The 23869-nt window shown below is 70.6% G+C and overlaps 2 protein-coding genes across 11 annotated transcripts; both read right to left on the bottom strand.

The window, feature by feature from the left end:
* Nucleotides 1-90: 90 nt before the first annotated feature.
* DGKK (diacylglycerol kinase kappa) lies at nucleotides 91-13057 on the bottom strand. Of its 7 annotated transcripts, none has more exons than XM_067005032.1 (30): nucleotides 12702-12824; nucleotides 12118-12348; nucleotides 8497-8607; nucleotides 8323-8403; nucleotides 8046-8150; nucleotides 7767-7899; nucleotides 7563-7669; nucleotides 7256-7381; nucleotides 7033-7135; nucleotides 5585-5747; nucleotides 5399-5507; nucleotides 5076-5215; nucleotides 4905-4986; nucleotides 4578-4669; nucleotides 4347-4446; nucleotides 3841-4078; nucleotides 3507-3608; nucleotides 3310-3409; nucleotides 3095-3202; nucleotides 2709-2805; nucleotides 2522-2629; nucleotides 2293-2406; nucleotides 2082-2216; nucleotides 1821-1987; nucleotides 1632-1749; nucleotides 1449-1535; nucleotides 1233-1349; nucleotides 1057-1171; nucleotides 562-692; nucleotides 91-474 (listed from the first exon to the last, which is right to left on the bottom strand). In XM_067005032.1, the coding sequence occupies exons 1-30, from the start codon at nucleotides 12768-12770 to the stop codon at nucleotides 400-402; spliced, it is 3564 nt and encodes a 1187-aa protein (XP_066861133.1). In that variant the 5' UTR covers nucleotides 12771-12824; the 3' UTR covers nucleotides 91-399. The 7 variants fall into 7 exon arrangements, with proteins under 7 accessions (XP_066861133.1, XP_066861135.1, XP_066861134.1 ...); XM_067005034.1 differs by having other exon boundaries at nucleotides 1057-1162; nucleotides 12702-12823; XM_067005033.1 differs by lacking the exon at nucleotides 12702-12824 and adding an exon at nucleotides 12992-13057 and having other exon boundaries at nucleotides 1233-1535.
* A 1017-nt stretch (nucleotides 13058-14074) lies between these two features.
* Nucleotides 14075-22745, bottom strand: SHROOM4 (shroom family member 4). Of its 4 annotated transcripts, none has more exons than XM_067005011.1 (10): nucleotides 22543-22745; nucleotides 20675-20826; nucleotides 19659-19790; nucleotides 17718-19332; nucleotides 17541-17602; nucleotides 16829-17332; nucleotides 16246-16620; nucleotides 15995-16166; nucleotides 15225-15497; nucleotides 14075-15107 (listed from the first exon to the last, which is right to left on the bottom strand). In XM_067005011.1, exons 1-10 carry the CDS (start codon nucleotides 22666-22668, stop codon nucleotides 14838-14840), a joined length of 3681 nt encoding a protein of 1226 aa, XP_066861112.1. In that variant the 5' UTR covers nucleotides 22669-22745; the 3' UTR covers nucleotides 14075-14837. The 4 variants fall into 4 exon arrangements, with proteins under 4 accessions (XP_066861112.1, XP_066861110.1, XP_066861111.1 ...); XM_067005009.1 differs by having other exon boundaries at nucleotides 17718-19377; nucleotides 22543-22744; XM_067005010.1 differs by having other exon boundaries at nucleotides 17718-19374; nucleotides 22543-22744.
* Between the last annotated feature and the right edge of the window lie 1124 nt (nucleotides 22746-23869).

Genomic DNA, 23869 nt, shown 5'->3' with positions numbered 1-23869 from the left:
GGAGGTGATGCAGGAGTAGATGAGAGGCTGGAAGGGTCCCGGTCCCATCCCCTTTCCCCCTCCTTCCCTAAAGCAATGACACCACACCAGCAGCAGCAATAAATATTTCTTCTCCAAATATTTACACAGCTTAAATACCCATCTGGGGAAAGGGGCGGGGGGGGGGATCTCTGCTTTGGCCCCACACTGCAGCCCAGGACCCTGGCTCCTGTAGTGACCCCGCCACTCCGGTGCTGGCAGGACCAAATCTCCGCTTTGGTGCCTCCAGCCTCGCAGGCTCGGCGAGAAGCAGCGGCTCCAGGGACGCTGGGGGATGAACAGACAAAGCAAGGCAAGCGGGGGGGCTCCACACACACACAGGAGGCAGCGGGGACCCAGGCCCCCTGTGCTGCTGCCAGCCTAGGGCGGGTTGCTGAGCTCCTTGATGGCCTGGAGGATTCTCTTCATGTGGCCGACTTTGGTGATGCCCAGGTCCTGCGGGTAGGAGAGAAAGGAGCCAAGGAGCTTAAGGATGCTCCCCAGAACCAGGGTCTGCAGGGGGGGCCGGGAGAGGAGCGGTACCTTCAGGTCTCTCCTCTCCAGCAGGATCAACTCTGAGCCCTGGATGTCATGCCGGACAAAAATGTCTCTGTACTCCCCTAAACCCAGCGCTTCCAGCCAGGCAGCCACCTCCTCAGCGCCCCACTTGTCCGCTGGCGGGGAGGAAACCCAGAGGTAGAACGGGGGCAGCAGGACAGGAGGGGGCAGCGTGGGGGCAGACAGCATCCCCCATTTCCCACTGCCCTCGCTCAGCGTGGAGGGGGTTTCTCCTACACGGGTGGAGCACCCCAACGCCTCCCCTTTGCCAAACCCACCAAGGGGCTGAGCAGCACCAGAGCCCGCTGCTCCCCCCAGGTGCAGTGGGGTTGGAGATACAGAGCGGGGTGGCTCTGTACGGCTGTTAGGAGAGAAATTGCACCCTAAGGGCGTTGGTGATAAAGGTACGGAAGGGACGTGCCCTGTCCCCCTCATGGGGCTGGTGGGGGGGGTCAGCACGGAGCCACGTCCCCTCCTCACCTGGCAGCGCGCTGTTGGCCTTCTGCTTCTGCGCCTTGTCCTTCCTGGGCTTGGGGATGTTGAGGCGAAGCTTGAAGCTGCCCTTGTTGGCACTGCCACCGCTCTCCTGCAAGAGCTGGGGCTGAGCGTGCTCCTGTGCACCCCCTCACCCCCCCCCCCCATCCCTATGCCCCCACCTCCTCCGCAGGGTGGGCGATGGGCACCAGCCAGTGGATGTCCAGCAGCCGCTGCAGCTCCTGGCCCAGCGCGCTCAGGGGGCCCTGCAGCGCCTCCTCCTCCTGGGGCGAGTCCAGCTGCGGGGGACAGGGACCGTCCCCAGCCCTGCTGCCACCCGCCGGCGGGGGGGACCCCTCAGCTGGGGGGCTCGGGGGGGTCCCCGGCCCCGCACTCACCGCCTTCCCTTCCAGGAACGCCCTGGTCTCGGCGTAGAGCGCCTTGATGCTCAGCACCACCTCCACGGCCGCGTTCCTGCTGAGAAACTGGGGGGGGGGGGGAGAGGGGGAAAGGTTACAGGGGTGGGCATCTAGCTGGGGGTGCGGGTCGGGGGGCATCACACCCCCACCCCTCCCGCTCACCTCGGTGGTGCTGGCGGCTTTGTTGGAGAGCGCCTCGCTCAGCGCCAGGGCGCTGGTGTTGACGGCGTGGGCCAGCTCCTGCTCCACGGCTTTGTGAGCCTTGGCCGCCTCGTGGATCCTGCGGCGGGGACGGGATGGAGCAGGGCCGTCCCCCGCGGCCACCGCGGCCCCCTCGGCCCCCACCCTGACCTGGCGATGAGGCTCTCGGCCGCCCGCGAGAGCTGCTGCAGGAGGCTGCTCTCCTCCTCCGTCAGGTACTCCATGGACTGCTGCGAGCTGAGCCGCGGCCGCGCGGCCGCACGGTAGCTCTCCCCCTTCTGCTTGTCCTCCCAGGACTTGAGGGTGCTTTCAAACGCCTGCGGGGGGGGGGCAAGGAGATTCCCCCCCAGCTTGCGCCGCATCCCCGCGCGGCCGCTGAGCCCCCCCCCCATCCCGGCACGTGAGGCTCACCCGGTCCCTGGTCAGCATCTGGGCTCGGTTCTTGTGCTGGATCTTGATGACGCCGGGCGGCTGGATCCAGGCTTCTCCATCCACCTGCACGGGGACGCCCTCGTCCCCGCGGATGGTGATCTTCACCATGCGGCACTGCGGGGGCGCACGGTCGGGGCTGGCACCGCGGCAGCGCCGGGCTCGGTGCCCCAAAACCTCCCCCCGGCCCTACCTGGGCGATGCGGTGGTGCTGCAGGTTGATGACCCGCGACACGGCCATCTGGATGCTGCCGAAGACGGCCACCACCTCCAGCTTCTTGTCGTCGAAGGACGGGGCTCCGAAGTTCTGCGTGGGGCCAGCACAACCAGGCTGGGCTCAGCCTTACCCCCCCCCCAGAGCCCCCCCGGGATGACGCAGAGGCATGCTGCTCCCCCCGCCTCCCTCCCCGCCTCGCACTCACGTTGTCCTCCTTGGTGCCTCCCCAAAAATTGATGCCCCCGGCGTAGCTGGGGATGTTGAGGACAGCGATGCCCTGCAGGCTGGGCAGCGAGATGGGCACCCCGTCGCACTGCAAGAGAGGGCTGAGCCTGGGGGCCGCCGCGCCGTGCCCCCCCCCCCCCATGCCGGCCCCGGCCCCGGCCCCGTACCTCCAGCTGCACCCGCTGCTCCAGGTTCTTGTAGGTGCGCTGCAGCAGCTCCTTGGTGCCCAGCACCCCGTACCACATCATGTTCTTGGTGCGGCTGCTGCGGGGCGCAGCGGGGGGGCTGAGCGGGGCCGCAGGCTCCCCCCGCTGCCGCCAGCTCCCCAGTGACCCACCAACGCCTCCTGGCATCCCTGTGCGCCGTCCCCGCAGTCCCTTCCAGCATCCCCGTGGTCCCTTCCAGCATCCTGGCGTTTCCCCCCCCCCCAGCATCCCAGCAGTGCCATCCAGCATCCCAGTATCCCAGTGGTAACTCCCAGTTCTCCCAGTGGTCCCTCCCACCGTGGTGGGGCAAGCAGCCCATGTTTTTCCCGGGGGGGGTCGCAGCCAACCTGCACTTCTTGGGGTGCTCATCCCGCTTGTTGTTGAACTCCAGCGAGATCTTGGCATCCAGGCCGATGCCGAAGTAGTTGTTCATGACGCATTTCTCCGAGAAGTGGCTGAAAGCAGCAGGCACAGCAGGGCTGGCACCGGGACGCGCAGCACAAAACCTGTCGGAGCCGTGGTTGGGAGCTCCCGGGGGGGGCTGTTGGGACCCCAGACTCACAGCGCGGCGGGGTCCTCGGGGAACTGCAGGCTGCCGAAGGTGTCCGGCCGCTCCAGGAGGATGGACGACGTGGCGGAGGTCACCGTCTCCCGTCGGGAGCCTGGACGTGGTGGGTTGCTGCTGAATGAGCCCATCCCACGGCTCTCCCCATTGTCCCCCCCAAAAAAAACATGTTGTGTGCCACAACAGCGCCTTACAGAGCCTCTCCTCCTCCTTATTGAGCTCCTCTGAGCTGTCCTTCTTGCTGGGGACTGTGCTGGCACGGTAGGCTTGGGTCTGCTTGTTCTGCTCGTCCACAGCTGGGTGCAAACACAGGCCTGGCAGCGGGCCCAGGGCACCCGCCCCATGTCCCAAAAGCTGCCCCCCATCCCTGGGGCTGCCACTGCATTTGGGACCTCCACCGGCATCAGAGAAATGCCCCGGAGAAGGAGCAATGCTCCTCTGGGACCGCACAGCGATGCTGCCACACTGAGGCTTCAGATGGGGAAACCGAGGCACAGACCCCTCGCCGCCCCCACGGCGCCCCCTCACCTTTCTCCGCCTGCTCGATGATCTGCCGCAGGGCTTTCTTCAGGCTGTTCGCCCGCAGCATCAGCTGCTCCTTGGATTTGAAGATGCGGGGCACGGGGCTGGGGTTGAAGCCGCCTTTCTCCAGGTCCTTGGTGTCGGCCGGGGTGGCCTGCAGCGTCCCCTCGGGGACCACGATGGCCTGAGCCTCCTCGGTCAGCTCCCGCACCAGCGAGTCCAGCTTCTCGTTCAGCATGGCGCACTGCGGGGCGCCCACGTGCTCACCCCAAGTGCCCAGGCACCCCAAATGCCCGGGCACCGTGTGCTCGATGGGGCACCCCAGGGTCCTGAGCACCTCATGCTTGCCTGAGCACCCCAAGGGCCTGGGCACCCTGAGAGACTGGGCACCCTGCGCTGTCCTGGGCACCCCAAGTGTCCGTGCACCCCCACGGCACGCACATCTCTGCCAGGACCCCAGCCACCCTGGGGCTGTGCCCCCAGGCGCACACCCCAAATTCCCTCCCCCTCACCTTCCTCGCCATCAGCTCGGCCTCCTGCTTGTTCTCGGTCGCTCTCTTGTACGCCCGGCCAACCTCAGCCACGAAGTCATTGACGGTGCCGCAGAGGAACCTGCCGAGAGAAGCGGCTGGGGGGGGCGATGGGACCGGCCAGGGCATGGCCTGGTCCTGGGGGGGCGCTCAGCAGCGCTGGGGGGCTCAGCTCCCCCAGCCCCGTCACCCCCGGCCCCAGCTCCCCCTTACTTGGCGGACGAGATCACCACCGAGTGCTTGTCCGACTCCAGGATCTTGGCCAGGTGGAAGGCGACGGAGTCGGCATAGTGGGAGATCTGGGCCTGGGAGGGGACAGCGCGGGCTGGGACACCTGGACGGGTGTCCCGAGCCAGCACACGGGCTTGTCTGACCACCCCCTTGGCACTGGGACAAGGACACGTGCCAGGCTGAGCCCTGCTGTGCTCATCTCATGCCACACTGCCCCATTCTTACTCCCCAGGCGGGACCTCTCCCCATCTGATCCCTGACGGGATGCCAGAGACATCCCCCAGGCCCTCTGTCCCCAGAGGTGCCCACCTGGATGTTGGAGTCCCCGTCCTCCTCCTCCTTCAGGGCCGGTGGGGACTGCTTGGGGGCTTCGTAGGTCATCACGCTCCACCTGCCGAGCAGAGACCACAGACGCCTGCATCCCGCCCTGGGAACCCCATCCTGGGGGCGAGCCGAGCCCCCCGCTGCCCCCGCACTCACCGGTCCAGCATCTTGGTGGTGGCCCTCTCCAGCTTCTCCAGGATCTGCAGCAGCTGGGTGTCGTCGTCGCAGAGGCTGCCCCAGCCCAGCACCCGCGCCAGGTCGTTGCCGGTGCCCAGGGGCAGGACGCCCAGCTGGCACTGCGGGACGGGGACGGGGGCTCAGCCCCGGCGCCCACCCCGAGCCCCACACCCAGCACCCAGCACGCGGCACCCTTGGGTGCTGCAGGTGGCGGCAGCGGGGATGCGTTCCCCGGGGGATGAGGAAGGGGCCGGCGGGGGGGACGTGGCAGCGCGCTGTCCCCGCGGTGCCCTCCCGCTCACTTGCTTGTGCAGCCCCAGGGCGTCGATCTCGGAGAGCACCCAGCCCACGCTGCCGTCGCCGCCGCACACCAGGATGCGGAAGGTGGAGAACTTCTGGAAGAGGCGCAGCCTGCGTGGGGGCAGGAGGAGGGCGCTGGGGGGGTCCCGCCGGGCTCCTGCCGGTGCCACCCCCGTGCCGGCGCTTACCCCAGGTGCGGGCCCCCGTTCATGAGGTCGAAGACCTGGGCCGGGTTGAGGAACTGCTTGAACTTGCGCAGGAACTTGACGCCTTGGTTGTCCCCGCTCTTGGAGTTGACGAAGGCCAGGAGAGGGCTAGAGCAGGTGGAGGGGCAGGTGGCCTTCCAGAAACCTGCGGGGAGCACGCGGGCGTGAGCCCCAGCCCTGCCCCCGGCCCCCAGGACATCGAAGGAGGCACTTCTGGAGCCCCCGACCACGTTGTGCCTGACCAGGAGGGCAACCGGGGGTGTCAGGGGACAGAGAGGGGTGGGAGCAGGGAAAGAGATGGGGACGGGGTGGAGAGGGGATGGTGACAAGGATGTGGAAGGGATAAGGAAGGAGAAGTGGAAGGGGAGGGGATGGAGATGGGGAAGGGGATGGAGGTGGGATGAAAATGGGATGGGATGGAGGTGGAGAGGGGATGGACATGGGGAAAGGAATGGGATGGGATAAGGATGGGGAAGGGACGATATTGGAGATGGGATGGAGATGGAAATGGGGATGGAGACGGGGAATGGGAAGGGATGAGGTGGTGGATGGGAATGGAGACACTGAAGGGGAAGGGGACGTGATAGGGACAGGGGCAGGGGCAGGGACAGGGACAGGGACAGGGACAGGCAAGGCTGTGCCAGGCCAGCACAAGGGGCAGAGCCGAGTCTGGTTCCTTCCCCATCGCTGCCCCCGCAGGCACCCAGTGAGTCACGGAGCTGGCTCCTGTCCCCAGCCTGCCACTCCACGGGGGGCAGCAGGGGTGGCAGGCGGGGGGCTCCGTTCCTTGCTGTGGGGACCGCCCCAGCACAGCCAGGTGGGAATCCCCATTCCGCCCCAGTGGCACCCGGTGCCCCCCGGGGACCCGCCGCCCCCGGAGGCTGCGGCGTCCCGCCCAGCCCTGCCAACCTGGCGGGCGGGTGCAGATGACGCGGCTGCGCGGGGAGGCTTGGCAGCCGGCAGCGTGCTTTTAGAGAAATGAGACAGGGAATGAAATGTGCCTGAGGCGGGAGGATCGATAAGAGCTGGCCCGCAGCCGGCCTGGGGACACCTCGGCCACCCCGGTCCCCAGGCTGGATGGAGCAGGCACGGCTCTGAAGAGGGAGGAGAAGCCGCGTGATGGTTGCCCTGACAGCATCCTGATGAGTAACGAGCAGCAGATGAGCCACCGGCTGAGCGGAGCGGTGGAAATCATTAAAGAACAAGAGAAGAAATATCCGGAGGAGAGGAACAGATTTCGCTCGGCGGAGGCCAGCTGGGCCCCTCCGGAGAGGGTGCGGGAGGCGGTGAGGGAACGTCTCCGGGTGACGTTCACTCTGGAACCTACCGATGCTGCTACCCCCAGCGTGCCGGGAGGCAGCGGGCGCAGTGCCACCAGGCAGAGCCTGCAGAGACGGAGCTCACGGAGCCCCGTCCCCTCCCCGACTCACCATCCGAATCGATGCTGTTCAGGGCAGTCGGCGGGATGATGGACACCTTGTACTGGCCCAGGGGGCACCTCTTCCCGAAGAGCTCCTTGCAGGCGCTGTGGACCTGGGGGGCACGGGGACACTCGTGCGAGCTGAGGCAGGAGCCGGGGGACACGGCACCAATGCCGCCAGCCTCAGCTTCCCCAGGGGCGCACGCAGGGGAAGGGGGGGGGCAGATCCTTACGATGGCTTTGCACCAGAGGCACCGCCAGTCCTGCAGCCTCCGGACGCTGCCGCAGGTGCGGTCGCAGACGGCGCAGCGCGCGCTGACGGGCAGGTTCCCCTCCAGCCACTGGTGGGGCATGGCCACCTGCGGAGAGGGGCAGGTGTCACCTGCGTGCCACCACCCTGCCGCAGCGCAGGGGTGGCCCCCAGGCACCAGGGACGAGGAGGGCAGGGGATGTCCCGGTGTCACCTCCCATCACCTTCACCACCTGGTGAAGGTGGCCCTGCCGTGAGGGACCCCCACGGGCGGTGGGGGGGAAGCTCACCCCATCCTCGTCCTCGATGATTTCCGTGCCGATGGAGGCCAGCGTGGTCCACTTGCAGTTGTTGGTGGCTCTGACGGCGCAGCGCTTGTGCGCCTTGAACTTGCACACTTGGGAGGGGAGGAAGAGGAGTGAGGTCCCCAACCCCACGGCCACGGGCATCACCCCACGTCCCCCTGGGGCCGGGTGAGCCCCCCCGGTGCTGACCTTCGCAGGAGAGGCCGTGGGAGGTGACCCCTGAGAGGGCCTCGCGGCAGACGTTGCAGAAGGTGGGCCTGGCGTGGGAGCAGGCGTACCAGTTGTGCATGCCCGAGAAGTGCTCCATGTTGAACTGCGTGGCCTGCGGGGCACAGCCAGCTCCGTCAGCGTCCTTGGGAACCCCCCTGAGCCCCCAGCCTGCCTCTGAGGACCTCCCTGGACCCGGTGGCAGCTGACGGGACCACCAGCCTCGGGGCTCTTGACCCCACGTGCCCACGGCTGTCCCACCTCGTGGATCTCCCACTTCTGGACGGACTTCAGGGCGCCGATCCAGTCCTCCATCTCCTTGCGGTTCTCGGCGCACAGGATGAGCTTCCGGAAAGGCGTGATCACCTGCAGCAGGCCACGGACCCCACGACCCCTTGTAAGGCCACCCCACAGGGAGCCAGCCCCTAGGACCCCCCCCCCCCACACTGCAAACCCCACGGCACATTCGTGTCAGCTCCAGCACCACCGCCCGCTGCAGCGGCACAGGGGGTGCCCGCGGAGAGCCCCCGGCCCTCACCGTGAAGCTGTTGTTGATGTTCTTGGTGCTGGTCTCGGCCACGCTGGCGTCGGACAGGTCCACCTCGTCGAAGATCAGGGACTGCAGGGGCAAAGCGGAGCTCGCTGCTGAGCTTGCAGGCTCGAGCCCCCCGCGGGCAGCTCGGTGGGGGCTCGGGAGGCCCCCCCCGCCTACCTTAGCATCCTTGGCGTAATAAAGCGTCCTGCCCCGCAGCTTGAAGTACCTCCTCTTCCACCTCTGGAAGGAGCTCGTCTGTTTCAGCAGCAGCCCCTCCTTCACGCTCTTCTGCAGAGACCAGGGGAACATCAGCTCCCGCGGCCCCCCCAGGGGAACCCCCAAAAGGGGCTCAGGGCGGGCACCGTGGCAATGACCACGGGGATGGGGGGGCCATGAGGAGGACTGGGGGGAAACAGGGGGCTCGTGATGGCGAGGGGATGCGGGGGGTCCGTGATGGCGAGGAGCGGACGGTGATGACCACGTGAGAGGTTCCTGGTGGTGTGTGGAGCAGGAGGACGCGGCGGGGGGGGGGCTCCTGATGGTGACGACCAGGAGCTCCCGGTGCCAAGGAGCAAGGGGACACAGGGTGGGTGCCAGCGGCTCGGTGCTGGCGCAGCGGGGTCCGCAGCCAGCGCCGCAGCCTGGCTCTGCCTGGCTGGGGGCCAGGCAGGGCGGCAGGATTCGGCCCGGCAGGTGCCAGCACCGCAGCCTGGCAGCCCCCCGCCCCCCCCGGGCGCCAGAAGCTCCGGCGACGCAGGGGTTGTGCAGGACGCAACCCGGCTGGGGCAGATCCCAAAAGGCAGAGCCACCCCCACGCCCCGACACCGGCAAGCGCTTTCTCCCTGGAAAACTCCCCACTTGGAGCAAAAAGCGCCAAGAGCAGGAGGAGGAGAGGGGGGCCCGGGACCCACCGCCGCACCGACCTGCATCTCGTGGGCATCGTCCCCGCTCCAGCCCATGGGGCAGGCACCGGGCTCCAGCGGGGCCCGGCCTCGTTCCCCCCAGACGCAGCAGTGTCAGGGCGCGAGCCGTGGGCTGCGGTCGGCTGCAAACCTTTATCAGGCTCTGCAGCGTGCCGGGGCGCTTCCGGGCTCGGCTGCAGCCCCGTGCCCCGAGGACGGGTCCTGCTGCAAGGGCAGGAGCTCGGCCCCCTGAGCCCCGTGCTGCAGGGACCCTTGCAAGGTTCCGGCCCCAGCGCTGGCACACAGGAAAATGGGGGGGGGGGGGGCTGCAAAATTCACTGGGGGTCGGGGATGCGGCGCGTGCACAACGGAAAGTGTGAGCGAGGCGAGGGCAGCGCGGCTGAGAAACCTCACAAACATCCGGCCGGTGCCACCGGGGCTATCTGCACGGCCCAGGCGCTGGTCCCTCCCCGCCCGTGCCACCGGGCAGGGCCTGGTCCCCTCGCCACGGCCCCGCTGGGGCTGGGGCTTTGGTGCTGGTGGCACCGCACGGGGCTCGGGGGTGACGTCCGTGCCGGGCGGCCGGCGGCACGCTGCGCGGGCACGTGGGCTTGGGAACATCTCCACGGGGAGACCTCGGGGGGGCCCCAAAGCACGCAGGGACCTCAGGGCATGCAGGGGGACCCCAAACCATGCATGGGGATCCTGAAGCACACAGGGGGTCCCTGAATTGTGAAGGAGACCTCGCGGCCTGGAAGAGCACCCTGAAGCACACCGGGGGACCCCAAAGTGTGCCGGGGACAGCTGAGCACGCAGCAGACCTCAGGCCACGCAGGGGGAAGCCAAAGCACACAGGGATCCTCAGAGCACGCAGAGGGACCCCAAACCATACAGGGGACCTCAGAGCATGCAGGCGGACCCCAAAGCATGCAGGGGGCCCCAAGGCATACAGGGGATCCCCAAAGCATACAGGGGACCTAAGAACACGCAGGGGACCCCAAAGCGCACAGGGGATCTAAGAGCACACAAGGGGTCCCCAACGCATGCAGGGGACCCCAAAACATACAGGGGACCTCAGAGCACACAGGGGGACCCAAAAGCATACGGGGGACCCCAAAGCATGGGGCTCCAGCCAGCAGCTCCCCAAGACAAGCGCCTGCCCCAGCCCAGCACCCAGCGGTGACATGTCCCAGCTGAGCCCCAGCCCCGCCACCCAGCAGCATCCCCACACGGCTGGGGTTACCCCAGAGGAGGCCACGCCGTGGGTGACAGCCCCAGCACAGCTCCACCGGTGGCCGGGGACGGAGCTGCCCCCCCCGTGCCCCTTTGTGCCACGGGGATGCTCGGCCAGGAGCCGCGTGCTGCAGGAAGGAGGTTTCCAGGGCTGGCCCCACGGGTCTTTCCTCGCCACCCTCTTCCAGCGGCCAGGATCCAACCCTCCCCATCGCCTGACACCAGCACCCGGCCCCCACGGGCACGGCTCGGCCCCTCCTGGGCACACTCAGGTCCTGCAGGACGCCCGGCGCCTCCGGCCAGGAACGGGAGCGCTTGCTGTTGGGGTGCCCCACGGGAGGATGCTGCACGTGGGGACCCCCCAGCCCCACCGAGCACCTGCAGTGTACCCCAGCAGCAGGAATTTGGGGCTGCAGGAATGGCGACCCCCAAAACCCAATGGCTGCTAAGCCACGGGGGCACTCACCCCATAGGGACGCTCCCATCCCATGGTCCCCACCGATGCCCACAGCCCCCCCAGCTCCGGTGCAGGGAACCAGCAGTCCCCAGCCGCAGCGAGGAGGAGGAGGAGGAGGAGGAAGAGGGGGTGGCAGCAAGGCCCCCCACCCGTCCTGGGGCCATTCAGCCCGGCGGGGGCACCTGCGCCTGGCAGCTGTCATTGTCACCGAGCACAATGGCCTCGCCGCCTCCGCACCGGGGCTGGCACAAAGCGCCCCGCGGGGCGCCCCGGCAATTGCAGCCCGCAGAAAGGCGAGCTGGAGGTGTGGGGGTACGGGGGGGGCGTGACGGACGGGGAGGGACGGGGGCACTCGGGGGTGGGGGGCAGGCTGGCTTTTCGGGCGCACGCTGACAGGGGAGGACGCAGCAGAGATCGGGACGGGATGCTCGCCCTGCCCTGTCCCCGTAGGGACAGCACCATGATGTGGGGGCCATGCTCGCCCCCCCGAGCGGTGGGGTGGGGGCCCCAAAACTCAGCAGGTGCCTGCAGACCCCGATTGTCAGCAGCGGCCAGGAGTACAGCCGAGGACGCCCAAAAATAGGTCCCCCCTCCTTGTCACTGAGCCGGGCATCTCTCGGGAACCCTAGCATCGGGCTCCCCATCCTTCATTAACCGCGTGCTAATTAGGCACCAGCCCCGGTCTGCGGGGTGCTGCCCCCCCCCCGTACGGGTGCACAGAGGCCACCTCGGCCGGCGCACGTGCTTCCCGCCCGCCGTCCGTCCCCAGCATCGCCTCCTGCATGGCTCACTGCCGCGCCGGGCAGGATGTGGCCGAGAGGACAGGCGCTGACACCCGGCCTGGGGGACGCGGGGACGCTGCCCGGCCGTCTGGCTGGGGGCGAGCCCCCCCCGGCACCCCCAGGCACAGCACCGCAAGGGGCCAGCGGTCCCCGGATGGCACCGAGGGCTCAGAGCCCCCACAGCCCGGACCCACCGGCTTGAGCATCCCACATGCCCCCACGCCCATGGCAGCACCCCACGTTTTTGTAGGACCTACCAAAACGGCGCGCCGCGCACAAGCCGCCAACCCACAGCAATGGCTGGGAGGGGAAGGAAAAACAAAAATACAAAAATACCAAAAAAAAAAAAAAAAAAGCAAAACCACAAAGGTTGGGGGGTTGTGGCGAGGAGGGGACAGGAGCTGGGGGTCCCCGCGCCCCTCACCTTGCTCCGCATCTGCCCGGAGGTGGACACCTTGCGGATGAGCTTGTGGGTGCTGCCCTCCTGCTCGCCCTCGCTGTCCGACGACTCCTCGCCGCCCGCCTCGGGCGAGACGGGGGACAGCTTGTCCGAGTCCAGGGACGACACCGATTCCCGCGCCTGCCGCAGGAACAGGTCCCCGGCCACCACCTTCTCGGCCATCTTCTCCCCACCGCTCGCCCGGGGGTGACAGCCCTGCCAGGACAAGGAGAGCCCTGAAATGGGCGCGGAGCCTCCCCCCCCGACACACCGTGAGCATTTCATTTTATTATTTTTGGTGTCCCAACTCTTTGTCACCCCTTCTGCTCCCCCCCCCCCCCCCCACCCCTGCTTACCAGGACCACGGCCACCCCCTGCCCGCCCCGCAGCCCGCGCTGCCCCCACCCATGGGTGCCCCTCCCCAGGGTGCTGGGGGGGAATGGGGGGGGCTCTCCGTGCACCCCCACCCGACCCTGGGAAGGGATGGGAGCATCCCCACGGCGCTGTGGGGCAGGACAGGGTGGGGGGTCCCGGGGCTCCCCGCATGCAGGGGGTGGGGGGGCACCTACCTGGCAGCGCTGCGGGCCGAGGGGAGCGCGGCAGGGCCGGGAGGGGGGCACCCGCTGGGAGCCCCCCATCTCCCCTCCAAGCCCCAGCGAAGGCGCTGCCTCCTCCCCGCGCAGCAACGAGCGTGGGTTGCTTATTTTTTTTTACTGGGGGGGGGGGGGGGGAGCAAACCGGCGGCACCGCATTGCTGTCTCCCCCCCCCGCACCCCATGCACAACCCCCCCCTCCGCCACCACCCCAACCGTGGGGCCGCGCATCCCACCCCCCCCCCAAAATATTCCGGGGCACGCACCTTTGCAGCCCCGAGCCGCCGCCGATGCCGGTGCAAGGTCGCTGCGCGCCCCCCCCCGCCCCGCGCGCCCCCCCCACCCCTCCCGCCCCCCCCCCCCCCCCGCCTCTGCGAGGCAGCCCCGGCCCTGCCCCTGCGCCGCAAGCCCCAGCCTGCTCCGGCCGCTGCCGCTGCGGCGCGGGCGGCCCACGCACGGCCCCGAGCACGCGTGCACGGGCAGGGGCGAGCACACGCGCCGCCGCCGTGCACATGCGTGTGTGCACCGCCCACGTGCGCGCGGGAGCCCCCGCGTCGCCGCCGCGGGTGTGCGCGTGGGGAGCCGGGCTGCGCGTGTGCGGGTGAGCGCACCCACGCGTGCGCGGGCACGCCGGGCGCGCCCCGGCACAGGTGAGCGCAGGCACCGCCCCCCCCCCCCCCCCCGCCGCGCGCGGGCATTTTTTGCATCCGCCCACGCGTGCACGGGCGTGCACGGGCACGGGGCGAGCGCACGCCGGGGAACATATGCGCGTGCACGCGCGGGGCTGTGCCCACGAACGCGCAGCGGGGGTGGGGGGGGCAGCGAGGAAGGGGCTTTGCGTGGGGAGCTGCGGGCGCAGAGGTTCCCGCGGTGGGGACGGACACGCAGACGGACGGACAGCAGGGCCCCCGGGTCCCCGTGACACACGGTGCGTGTGCGCCCCCCCCCCCCCCCGTGGGAATGCTCACGGCCACGCGTGTGCTCGCACCAGCGGGCCCACCCACGCGCGTGTGCACGCATTCACCCGGGTCTCCCCGCGCGCGTGCTCGGCCACGCGTGTCCGCGCTCACACGCGAGCGCGTGGGCCCGCGCTGGGGGCTCACCCCCGTGCACAAGCGCCCCCCCCCGTGTTCCCCCCCCCATGCCCACGCCCCCCCCCCCACGCTCCCGCTGCCCCCACGCGTGCCCGGCGTCCCGCGGGTGCCCCCCAGCGGCCGGCCCTGCCCTCGCAGCGCGGGGACCCGTGGCACCTGCCCACCCCCAGCCCCTGGTGGCCGTGCTGGTGGCACCGGGACCCCCGTGGGGGCGTTTGGGGACGCCGGGTGACAAAGCAGGCGGGACGCGGCCGGGCCAGTTGTGCAGCTGCCGCTGCTCCTTTAGTGTGAGAAAGGCACGAGGTCACCGTGTCCCCCCCCGTGCCCCCTCCCTGGGGGACACCCACTCTTTGGTCCTAGCGGTGGCCCTGTGCTCGGGTCCCCAAAATGTCCCTGTCATCACCCCCCCCCCCCCCAAAAAAAAAAAGGACCCTGCTGCTGCCAGACCCCTGTGCAAAATCAGCGTGGAGGCAGCCGTCCGTGCGTCCGTCCTGCGGGGACAGAGGGACGGCGGCGGGGCGGGGGACTAAGTGCTACGTGGGGACACTGCAGCACCGACGGACTTGGGGACAGGCGCCCCGATTTGTCCTTGGGGTGATTTTGTCCCCCCCCCCCGGTGCGGGGAGCCGAGGGCCGGGTGCCACCGGTGCCACCCCCTGTGTCCCCACGGCCCATGGGGACACGGCGGGGAGCGGGTCAAGGACGGAGGGACCGGGGCCATTGTTCCCGACACAATGGGGAGGAAGAGGAGGCTGGGGGCCTGCGCATTCCTCTGCCTCCGGACAGACGGACATGGACATGGACAGACGGATGGGGGGGGGGTGGCGTGTGGAGGGTTTAACCCTTTAGGCACTGCGGCATCCATGGGTTCTAAGGCACGTGGTGGGACGGGTGCCGGGGTGACTCCCGCGGGCACCCCCCGCTTTGATAGACCTGCAAAATAAATTAAAAAAAAAAAAAAGGAACAAAACAAAAGGCCGGTGCTGGGCAGCACGCGGTGCGGCCTGGGGGGGGGAGGCTAGTGCCCCGTGGGTGCCTGGCCGAGGCTCTCGCGCAGGCAGCGCAGCTGCTCCTGGCCCAGCTTGATCTTCTCCTCCAGCTCGCGCTGCTCGGCTGTCAGCGCCGACTTCATCTTGACGAAGTGCCGGTAGTCCTGCAGCTGCTCGGGGGGCAGGTAGCGCGCCACCATGGCGCCCACCGCCTCCTCCCGCCGCCCCACGTGCTCCCGCAGCTCCTTGGCGTCCTCCAGCTGCGCCGCCAGCAGCCGCTGCTTCTCCCGCAGGGCCAGCTGTGGGCGGACATCGGGTTTGCGGAGCCCCGCGATGTCCCCCCCCCCCCCCCACCGTTTTCGTCCCGGTGTCCCCCCCCCCAACCTCGCACGCACCGCCCGGCCCCGGGTGCGCACCTCGTCCTCGGCGGCGGCGTGGGGTCCCAGCCCGCTCAGCGCGTTCTCCACCCGAGCCAGGCGGCCGGAGAGGGACAGCAGCAGGTTGACCACCTTGTCCAGGTCGCCCACGAAGAGCCGGTACTTGTCGAACTCGCCCGGCGTGCAGAGCGCCTGCAGGTGGGCGGCCACCTCCTCGCCCAGTGCCCCGTTGGCGCTGATGTCCTCCTGCAGCCCCCGCTGCGCCTCCCGCAGCACCGCCAGCTTGCGGCTCAGGCTCTCCACCAGCTGCAGCTGCAGGAGGGATGGGGGAGATGCGGGTGCTGCTGCGGGGGACCTGGGGTGCTGGCGCCGCACGGAGCAGCCCTGCGCTGGAAGGATGCAGCCAGCAGCCTTGCACAGGTGGAGGCATACAGCCACCGGCCTTGCACAAATGGAGGCGTGCAGCCAGCCAGCAGCCTTGCACAGATGAATGCAGCCATCACCCTTGCACGTATGAGCGATGCAGCCACCATCCTTGCACAAACGGAGGCATGCAGCCAGCCACCATCCTTGCACAGACAGATGCATGCAGCCATCAGCCTTGCACAGACAGGTGAATGCAGGCAGCAGCCTTGCACGGATGAGGCACGCAGCCAGCAGCCTTGCACAATCGGAGGCGTGCAGCCAGCCGACCGCCTTGCACAGACAGATGAAGGCAGCCTTGCACGGATGAGCAGTGCAGCCACCGTCCTCGCACAGACCGAGACATGCAGCCAGTGTTCTCCATTTGGCAGCCCCATCCCCGTTACCTTCTTCTCCACCAACTCGCGATCCACCTCCTCCTCCTCCTCCGAGCTCCCCTCCGCCACCTCCGGCAGCTCCTTCATCTTGCCGAGCAGCTCGGCTTTGCCGTAATATGCCGCGTAGGAGGGGGGGCTGCCGGTGGCCCCGGGGGGCGGCGAGATGGGCTCGAAGCCCTGCCTGCGGGGACGAGGGCTCAGTGCTGGGGACACTGTGGTCCCCACGCGATGACGCCCGGGGGGGACGGTGCCAACCCTACCTGTCCTGCGGCTCCAGGTGCCAATCCTGCTGGACCCGCTCCCTCCACGCCTGCCGGTCCCCCGCCGCCATCAGCTCGCCCATGACGGTGGCGGTGGTGACCGGGGGGGACACCAGAATGCCGGCCAAGGAGCGGTCCCTGCCCACCACGTCCCACAGCAGCTCCTCCGAATTCATGTGGCGGGGCTGGGGCCGCCCCCCCCGGGTGCTGGCCCCCTCGGGGCTGCGGGGACAGGGTCCCCCCTGGGTGGCCGCGGGGCTGGGGACACGCAGGGGGCACTCGCTGGACCAGCCCCGCTCCCGGCTCCGGGCGAGCCTTTGCGGGGGCTCCTCCTGCTCCCAGGGGTCCTTCACCATCGGGTGCTCTTCCCTGCTCCTGTGAACACCCGCAGCAGTGGGTGGGGGGCATCACCCCCACGGGACATGCAGGGAGGGGACGGAGGGAGCTCGGGGACCCCCTTTCCTCCCGGAGACCCACCGCATCCCACCCCAGCCAAGCGATGGAGATGCTGGCCTCCAAAGGAGACCTCGCAGCCCCAAAGCCACCAAAGCCACCCGAGGTCCCACAGCCCCACGGCACCAACCTGCAAACCTCAGCCTCGGGCTCTGGGGTCCCGCGGGGGCGGCCGGGGGGCTCGGCGGCGAGGCTGCGCGACCGCTGCCGCACGGCTTCGGCGATGCTGCGGGACGGCGCTGCGGCCGTGCCGGGTCCTGAGCCCTCCTTGGGGTGCTGCGACGCCCGGCGCAACCGGTACTGCTCCCAGTTGGGGGGTGGCGGTCGGGGGGGCGGGGGGCCCTTTTTTTTGGGCAAACCCGGAGGCTCTGCTTTGGCCCGCAGAAGGTCCCTGCGGCCCCGGGGGCTGGTGGGCTCCAGGTTGAGGTGGCTCTCGGAGAAGGCTCGGCCCCGCAGCGGGCGATGCAGGGGCTCCGGGGGGAGCTCGGGGGAGCGAGGCGGCCGCTCGGCGTCCCACGAGAGGTCGTGCGTGGATGCGGTGCGGTAGCAGGGCGGCCACTCAGGCTCGGCGCTCTCGAAGCATGGACGGAAGGGGCCGAGCCTCGGGAAGCCCGGCTTGTAGTGGGAGAGCTCGCTGGGGAAAAAAGGGGGCACCCGGCCCCCCCGGGAAGTCACCCCCTGATCGCTCCTGCCCACCCTTCAGCACCCAGCCCGCTTTGCACGGCAGCTGGGGATGCTTTGCACATCTCCAGAATCACAGCAGCCCACCCTCCCTCCCTCGTGGTGTTATGGGGCAGGGGTCCCCATGGGCAGCGCGCACCCCCGGCCCCACGCGGGCTCACCCCATGGGCTGGCTGGCCTTCCTGCTGATCGCCGGCGGCTCCCACTCCTCCGGAGGGAATTCCTGCGTGGGGATGCAGAGGCAGCATGAAAGCAGGATCCAGCCCCACAGCCCAGGGTGCAAGCGAGCTGTGACCCCCAAGCGCTTCCCCAAAATCCCAAAAGCGCGGCTCGCTCACCGGCACGAAGGCTTTTCGGGGCGCCCAGGTGTCGCTCTCCTCCCGCGGGGGCCGCGTGGCCGGGCAGCAGCAGTCGGGGCAGCGCGCCCAGGGGTGGCAGCGGTAGGCATGGCCGCGGGGCAGCAGCGCCGGGCACATTTCTCCAGCGCAGTAGTGGCAAGGTTCGTGCAACCCGGGGCCACCGTAGGGATAGGTGCAGCCCCGCAGGTATTCCAGCTCTCCATGCCTCGGTAGCACCTTATAGTAGGGCGGCTGCTCCCGGCAGCACTCGCCATAGGGTCCAGAGATGCGGCGAGCGTCACGGTGCTCGGCAGCTTGGAAAGCGTCGGGCTCGGGCGGTTTCTGGGGCTTGCCGTGCCGGGTGGGCGCAGGGCGGCTGCTTTCCTCGAAGAAACGGCGCCGGTCAGCGAAGGGCAGCAGGACGGCTTCCTCGCCGCCCTTGTGCTCGCGGGGACTGGGCGAGCGCTGCGGCTGCAGCTTGCGCTCCGGGGACCAGCGCCAGCGGCCTCGGCTCGGCGCCACCCGCTCGGGTTCGGGGACCGGCAGCGACTCCCCCGAGCAGCTCCTGCCGTCCTCGCTGGGCGCGGGGCTCGGCGAGCCCTCGGCCGGCTCCTCCGTCTCCTCCACCGGCTCCTCGCCCCGGGCTTGGGCACCGGGCCCCCGGCTCTTCTGCAGCTGCGCCTTGCGCCGCTGGATCTCGTTGCGCAGGTTGGTGGCGAAGCGCTCGCTGCGGCGCCGAAAGTGAGCCGAGCGGTTCGGGGGGCCCCCGGCGCGCCGGCCCCCAGCCCGGCTCTCCTCCGCCAGCCCCTCCGTGCTGGGCGCCGGGCTCAGCCCGCCCTGCCCGCGGTGCTCGGCGTGCAGCGGGGACGTGGTCCAGCGGTGCCCGTCGGGCGCAGGGGACGCCGGGGACGCTCGCCCGCTGCCGGTGCTCACTTGGAGGGCACGGAGCTGGGAGGCCAGGAGCTGCTCGGGCGCGCTGTGCCGGTGGCCTTGGAGGGGGGACAGCAGCGCGGTGTCGCCCGCCACCTCCATCCCCGCGTCCGCTGCCCGGTGCATCCCGCTCTCCGGGTACGGCCGGTCCCCGCCGTCCCCCACGCAGCGATCGGGGTGGGAGCTCAGCATGTAATACTGGTCGGCAGAGAGGTGCTCCTTCGGGGGACACGCCGCTGGCATCCTCCCGCTCGTCGCCTCGGCGTCCTTGTCCCGCTGGCACAGGAAGGTGTCAGAGATCCACCTCCCCTGGGCGTGCAAGGAGGAGGCGGGCACCGATGCCCGGCGCCGGTCAGCGCCACCGGCTGGGGATGCCCGCAGGCTGTCCCTGCGCACGGGGGGCTGGGGGGGCACGGGGTGTCGCGTGGAGTGTCGAGGCTCCGTCCCCTCGGCGCCCGTCTGCAGGTAGCGCCCGTCGGGGGGCTTGCAGGGTCCCTCGGGGCCGGCGGCTTCCTCGGGGCGGAGGGAGAGGGCGCAGTCGGAGGTGTTGGAGCTGGCGGAGAAGGAGCTGTAGGCTGAGTCCCGCTTGCTGTGGTGCTCGACGGGAGAGGGGGTGCCTTCGTAGTACGCCTGCCCAGGCTGATCCAGGCTTTCCATGCTCCCGATGGAGCTGCTGCGGTCCGTGCTGCAGTGCCGGGACAGCGGGTTCCACTGCAGGGACAGCTCGCTGCTGGCAGCGCCACGGTGCCATCAGTGTCCCCGAGGGGGAGCGAGCACCCCCCGGGTTTGGGGCAGCGCGAGGGCTGCCCGGGGGACATAGGGACGCAGGGAATGCGTGGCACCGGGACTCGTCACCTCCTGGCTGGCTCCAGTGGAGCCACCACCCCTTCCTGCCGGCAGTAAGCAGGGCAGCGGCGAACCCGTGGGCGGCTCGGGGCAGACAGGGGACCCCCACCCCGAACCCTCCCTTCCCCAACAGCCGCTCCCCCCCCCCCCTCCCGATTTTCTCACCTGACATCACAGCCCGAGGGCCAGGAGAGGCTGAAGGCGTCGGGGGGGCAGTGCATGGCCGGGGCGTCGGGGCGGATTTCGGCGAGCTTGGCCACATGCCAGGAATGGGGCCGGAGGACGGGCACGCTCCTCCTTGCCAAGAGCAACAGCGGGAGAGGACAAGAATGGGGAGGAAGCCGGGCCGAGGAACCGGGGCTGAAGTCACTTCCTACGGGGCTTCCTGGCCCCCCCACCCCAGGCCAGAGCCCGCCCGAGGGGGACAGCAACGAAGTTTGGCGGGGGGGGGGGGGGCGCAGGGGGTCCCGGGCGCAGCATGCGGGGTCCCCGTCCCAGGGCACGGCCGCCGCTTGCTCCCCCGGGGCCCAGCACAAGCTCAGCCCACCCTGAGCTTCAGCCACCGGACCCTGCAAAGGGACCCTGGGGACACCTCTGTGTCCCCCCTCCCTGTGCCCCCAGCCCCTCACAGTGGCACCATGCGGAGCCACGGGGTGATGCCACCCCCCGGGCCCCAAAAACACCACCCGCCGCCCCCAGCATCCATGGGGCGGGTGGAGCGCACCCACTCCCCGCTGCTCCCTGGGGCTTGGCGTGAGAGCCAAGGGGTTGGGGAGGGGGCACGAGGGTCCCTTCCCCCCCAGCACCCCCAAACTCACCATGGATGAAGCTGCGCCCAGGCGGCGGCGCGGCCTGGATCCCCCCGTGCCCCCGGGTGCGGCGGGAGCTGGAGCCCGGCCGCGAGGCAGCCGCCGGAGTGGCTGCAAGGGGGGGGCTCAGGGGGGGCCGGCGCTGCCTCCCCTTCCTTCCCCAGGCGGGCAGGAAGGCAGAGCTCGGCAATACCGCCCAGGGAGGGGGTGGCGAGCCGGCGGCACCGCGATGGGGACCTCCCCACCCCACCACGGGGACCGGGAGGGATGCCGGGGGCGTCCCCACCACTACCCGTCGGCCATCCCGGGGCAGGGGGGGGCAGTTTCCAACCCCCCCCCCCACATCCATCTCCCCCCCGCGGCGGTGCCAACCTGCGGACGATCATCTTGAGGGTGCGGTAGGAGCCCTTGATGAGGATGAGGGCTTCCTGGCGGGACCCGTACAGGGGGGTCCCGCTGATGTTCACCAGCTCGTCACCCGGCTGCAGCCTCCGGGACAGCGCGGCCTTCCCACCGTCCTCCACCTGGGCGAGAGACGGGTGTCAGGGCGGCACCCCCCCAAAAATTCCCCCCCTCTCCATATCCCAACGGCGCTGGGGTGCCTTCACCCCGGAGCACCCCGCTGCGGACGCGAGGGCTCTGCGGTGTCCGCCCCAGTCACATGAGTTTCTGAGCAAAGAAAGGGCATGGGGAGAGGAGGGGGGGAAGAAAAATGTCCCGTCCCAGCAGATTCCCCCGCGGGCGCGGGCAGCACAAGGGCTCTTTGTGCCCGGCACCCATGGGGGCTTCACTGCCAGCCCCGTGAGGATGCTGCTCCAGCTCCCACCCGGGGGTCTGGGGGCAAAACACCCGGCGCAGGGCTTTGCCCCCCGTTCCCGGAGGTTTCTGTGCGGACCCCAAAGCCACCCGTGGGGTGACACGCCGCCGAAAGGCGCCCACCCTGCCCGCGGGCTCCCCGCCCTGCCCGGCGGAGGAACGAGCTCTGCCCGCAGCGCCAGCCTGGGCGGCAGCCAGCCCCACTGCCGGGGGGCCCCCGCCGCTCCCCGGCACCCCCAGGGGCAGGGCTCGGGGCCCCACGGGCAACGCAGCACCGGGGGAGCCGGCCGCTGGCGGCCGAACCCCGGCGTTCACTCTGGGCCCTAATGGTGGCACCGCAGCAATACCTGCCCACCGAGGGTCCGGGACCCGCACCGAGCCCACCGCAGGATGGGACCCCAGCCGGAGGCCCGCAGCGGGACCCCTCCCCATCCTTTTTCCGGCACGGGGCCGGGGGCCCCCCGCGCCGCCAGCACGCACGCACCTCGGCCGGCCGCGGGCGCCCCGGGGGACCCTCGGTGAATGCACAGAGCGCTGGAACAAGCCCCCTTTGTCTGCACAGCACACGAGGCGGCGGCGGCGGGGGCCGGCACCGCAAGGACCCCCCCCCCCCCCCCCGTCCTTATTCCCAGGAGCGGCGGGACGCATCCCCAGGGCCCCCCCCGAGCTCGGGGCCGAGCCAGGCGCGGTGGCAGCTCGCAGCCCCGCGGTGACACCCCCGGGGCGCAGGGCAGGGACCGGAGCCACTTTTCCAGCTCCCCCGGCCAGACCACGCTGCCCGCGTCCCGGCGCAGGGCGGGGAGGGCCCTGGGCGAGCTCGGGGTGGGGGGGACGCACACGACAAAGTTTGGGGGGGGGGCACCGGGGGCTGACCCCCGCCGCGCAGCTGGGGCGCCCCACGGCTCCCAGCCGGGCCGCGCTGGTGGCGGGGGGACACCCCCGGGCCGGGGGGGGACACCGCAGCTCCCCGCGCCCTGATGCGAAAGGGACACGGGGAGGGGGGGCACAGCTGCCACCACACCCGGGGACAAGCCCCGTGTCCCCCCCCACCCCCCCCCCCGGGACACATCGCGGATGGGGAGGGGGAGGTCGAGGAGCGGGTCGGGGCCCCCCCAAGTCCCATCCCGAGGACGGGGGGGGGGGGGGGCGGCACCGCGGGGACACGGGGGTCGCCCCGCTCCCGGCATCGCCGTCCCGGGGCCGGGGCAGGGGGGGGGACGAGGGTAGCCGCCCCCCCGCCAGCCCAACGGATGTGCCGGAGGAATTTCCTCCCGCTCCCGGCGCTCCGCCCCGGGACCCCCCCGCCGCCGCCCCCGGCCCCTTCCCTGCCCCGAGGGGAGCCCCAGGGAAGGGGGGGGGGGGGACACGACACGGGCTCCCCCCCCCCCCCGCCGCCGCCACCCCCCCCCCCGGCCGCCCCGTACCTTGGAGACGATGAGGGGCTCGCCGTGCTCCAGCCCCCCCCGCAGCGTGAAGCCCCAGGGCGCGCCGCCCTGCAGCTGCACATGCACCAACTGCACGGCCCCGGGCCGGCCCTCGGCCCGCTCCATGGCCGCTACCGCCCCATCCCGGCACGGCTCGGCACGGCTCGGCACGGCGGAGGAAATGACACCCCCCCCACACCCCCCCCCGGACCCCCCTCCCCACCGCCCGCCCGCCCGCCCGCCAGGCCGGGGCGGAGCGCAGCCAGCCCCGCCCGGCTCGGCACGGCTCGGACCCGCCCGCAGCCGCTCGGGTCGGCTCGGCTCGGAGACGGGGGGGCTGCACGGCTCGGCTCGGTTCGGCTCGGCCCGGCCCGATGGAACAAGGAGGGCCGGCACGGCACGGCACGGCGCAGTTTGGCACAGCTGGCACCTACACTTGGCACGCTCGGGCTCGGCGCGGTTCGGCTTGGCACAGCCCGGCCCGGCCCGGCCCGGCCCGCCGTGGCACGGTTCAGCCCGGCCCAGCTTGGCACGCCTCGAGGAGCGCAGGCTTGGCACGATTGCGCTTGGCACGGTTCGGGTCGGCGCAGCGTGGGCTGGCACGGCTCAGCTTGGAGCCTGCGAGGGGCCCACTCGTGGGCCACCCGTCACCACGCCCGGGAGGGGACCGGGTGACGCAAGGCCGCCGCCTGGCCCCCACCCTGTCCCCCAGGACGTCACCCCACGTCCCCCCCGGCAGCTCTGACTCATCGCCTCCTGCCCAAAACAGCGGCGCCGGGAGCTCCGCGCTGTCCCCAGGCCGCCAGGACGTGGGAGTCCCCCAGCACAGACGCCCCTGCCACCCTCCCGGCTGTCCCCAGTGTCCCTGTGCCACCACTGGTTGTCCCCACGCAGTGTCGTCCCCCCCCCCAAGCTCTCTCCATCCCACCACGAGCACGGCACCGGGCTGGGGGACAACGTCCCCTGTAGGGCCGTGCCTCAGATGCCCCCGCAGCTGGCACGGCCGAGCCCGGTGGAGCCACCGGCACGGTGACAGTCACAGCACAGGTGCCACCAGCCTGCTTTGTCCTGCTGGGCTCTGGGTCACCGTGCCCGTGTGTGCCACCGCCCCCGGGTTTGGTGCCACCACCCCCGGACACGGTGTCCCACCTCCCATCTCCCGGCAGGGGAAACTGAGGCACCAAGCGCTGAGCCCCCGGCTCCGTGCCCGCGGTGGGCAGCGCGTGATGGGCACGATGCTCTCTCTCCTCCAGCGTGACCCCAGGAGGAGCCCCCCAGCCAGCAGCTGGCCCCAGGGAGCTCCTGCCCCTTTAAACCCTAATTGGGA

Source organism: Anser cygnoides, chromosome 13 (assembly GCF_040182565.1).
Source record: "Anser cygnoides isolate HZ-2024a breed goose chromosome 13, Taihu_goose_T2T_genome, whole genome shotgun sequence".
In the NCBI taxonomy this organism is placed as follows: domain Eukaryota; kingdom Metazoa; phylum Chordata; class Aves; order Anseriformes; family Anatidae; genus Anser; species Anser cygnoides.
The sequence above is the reverse complement of the archived record's forward strand: the minus strand, read 5'-3'. Positions and strand labels throughout refer to the sequence as shown.

Excerpts from the sequence above, each read along its gene's own strand:
- DGKK (XM_067005029.1), bottom strand. The coding sequence starts at position 12,770 with ATGGGGGGCTCCCAGCGGGTGCCCCCCTCCCGGCCCTGCCGCGCTCCC. Across the intron at positions 2,217-2,292 it reads AGCACCACCGCATCGCCCAG|TGCCGCATGGTGAAGATCAC; the intron begins GTAGGGCCGGGG and ends GCGCCCCCGCAG. Across the intron at positions 1,172-1,232 it reads TCGCCCACCCTGCGGAGGAG|CTCTTGCAGGAGAGCGGTGG; the intron begins GTGGGGGCATAG and ends GCTCAGCCCCAG.
- SHROOM4 (XM_067005009.1), bottom strand. The coding sequence starts at position 22,668 with ATGGAGCGGGCCGAGGGCCGGCCCGGGGCCGTGCAGTTGGTGCATGTG. Across the intron at positions 19,378-19,658 it reads CCCTCGGGCTGTGATGTCAG|CAGCGAGCTGTCCCTGCAGT; the intron begins GTGAGAAAATCG and ends TGGCGCTGCCAG. Across the intron at positions 17,333-17,540 it reads AAGGCCAGCCAGCCCATGGG|CGAGCTCTCCCACTACAAGC; the intron begins GTGAGCCCGCGT and ends TTTTTTCCCCAG.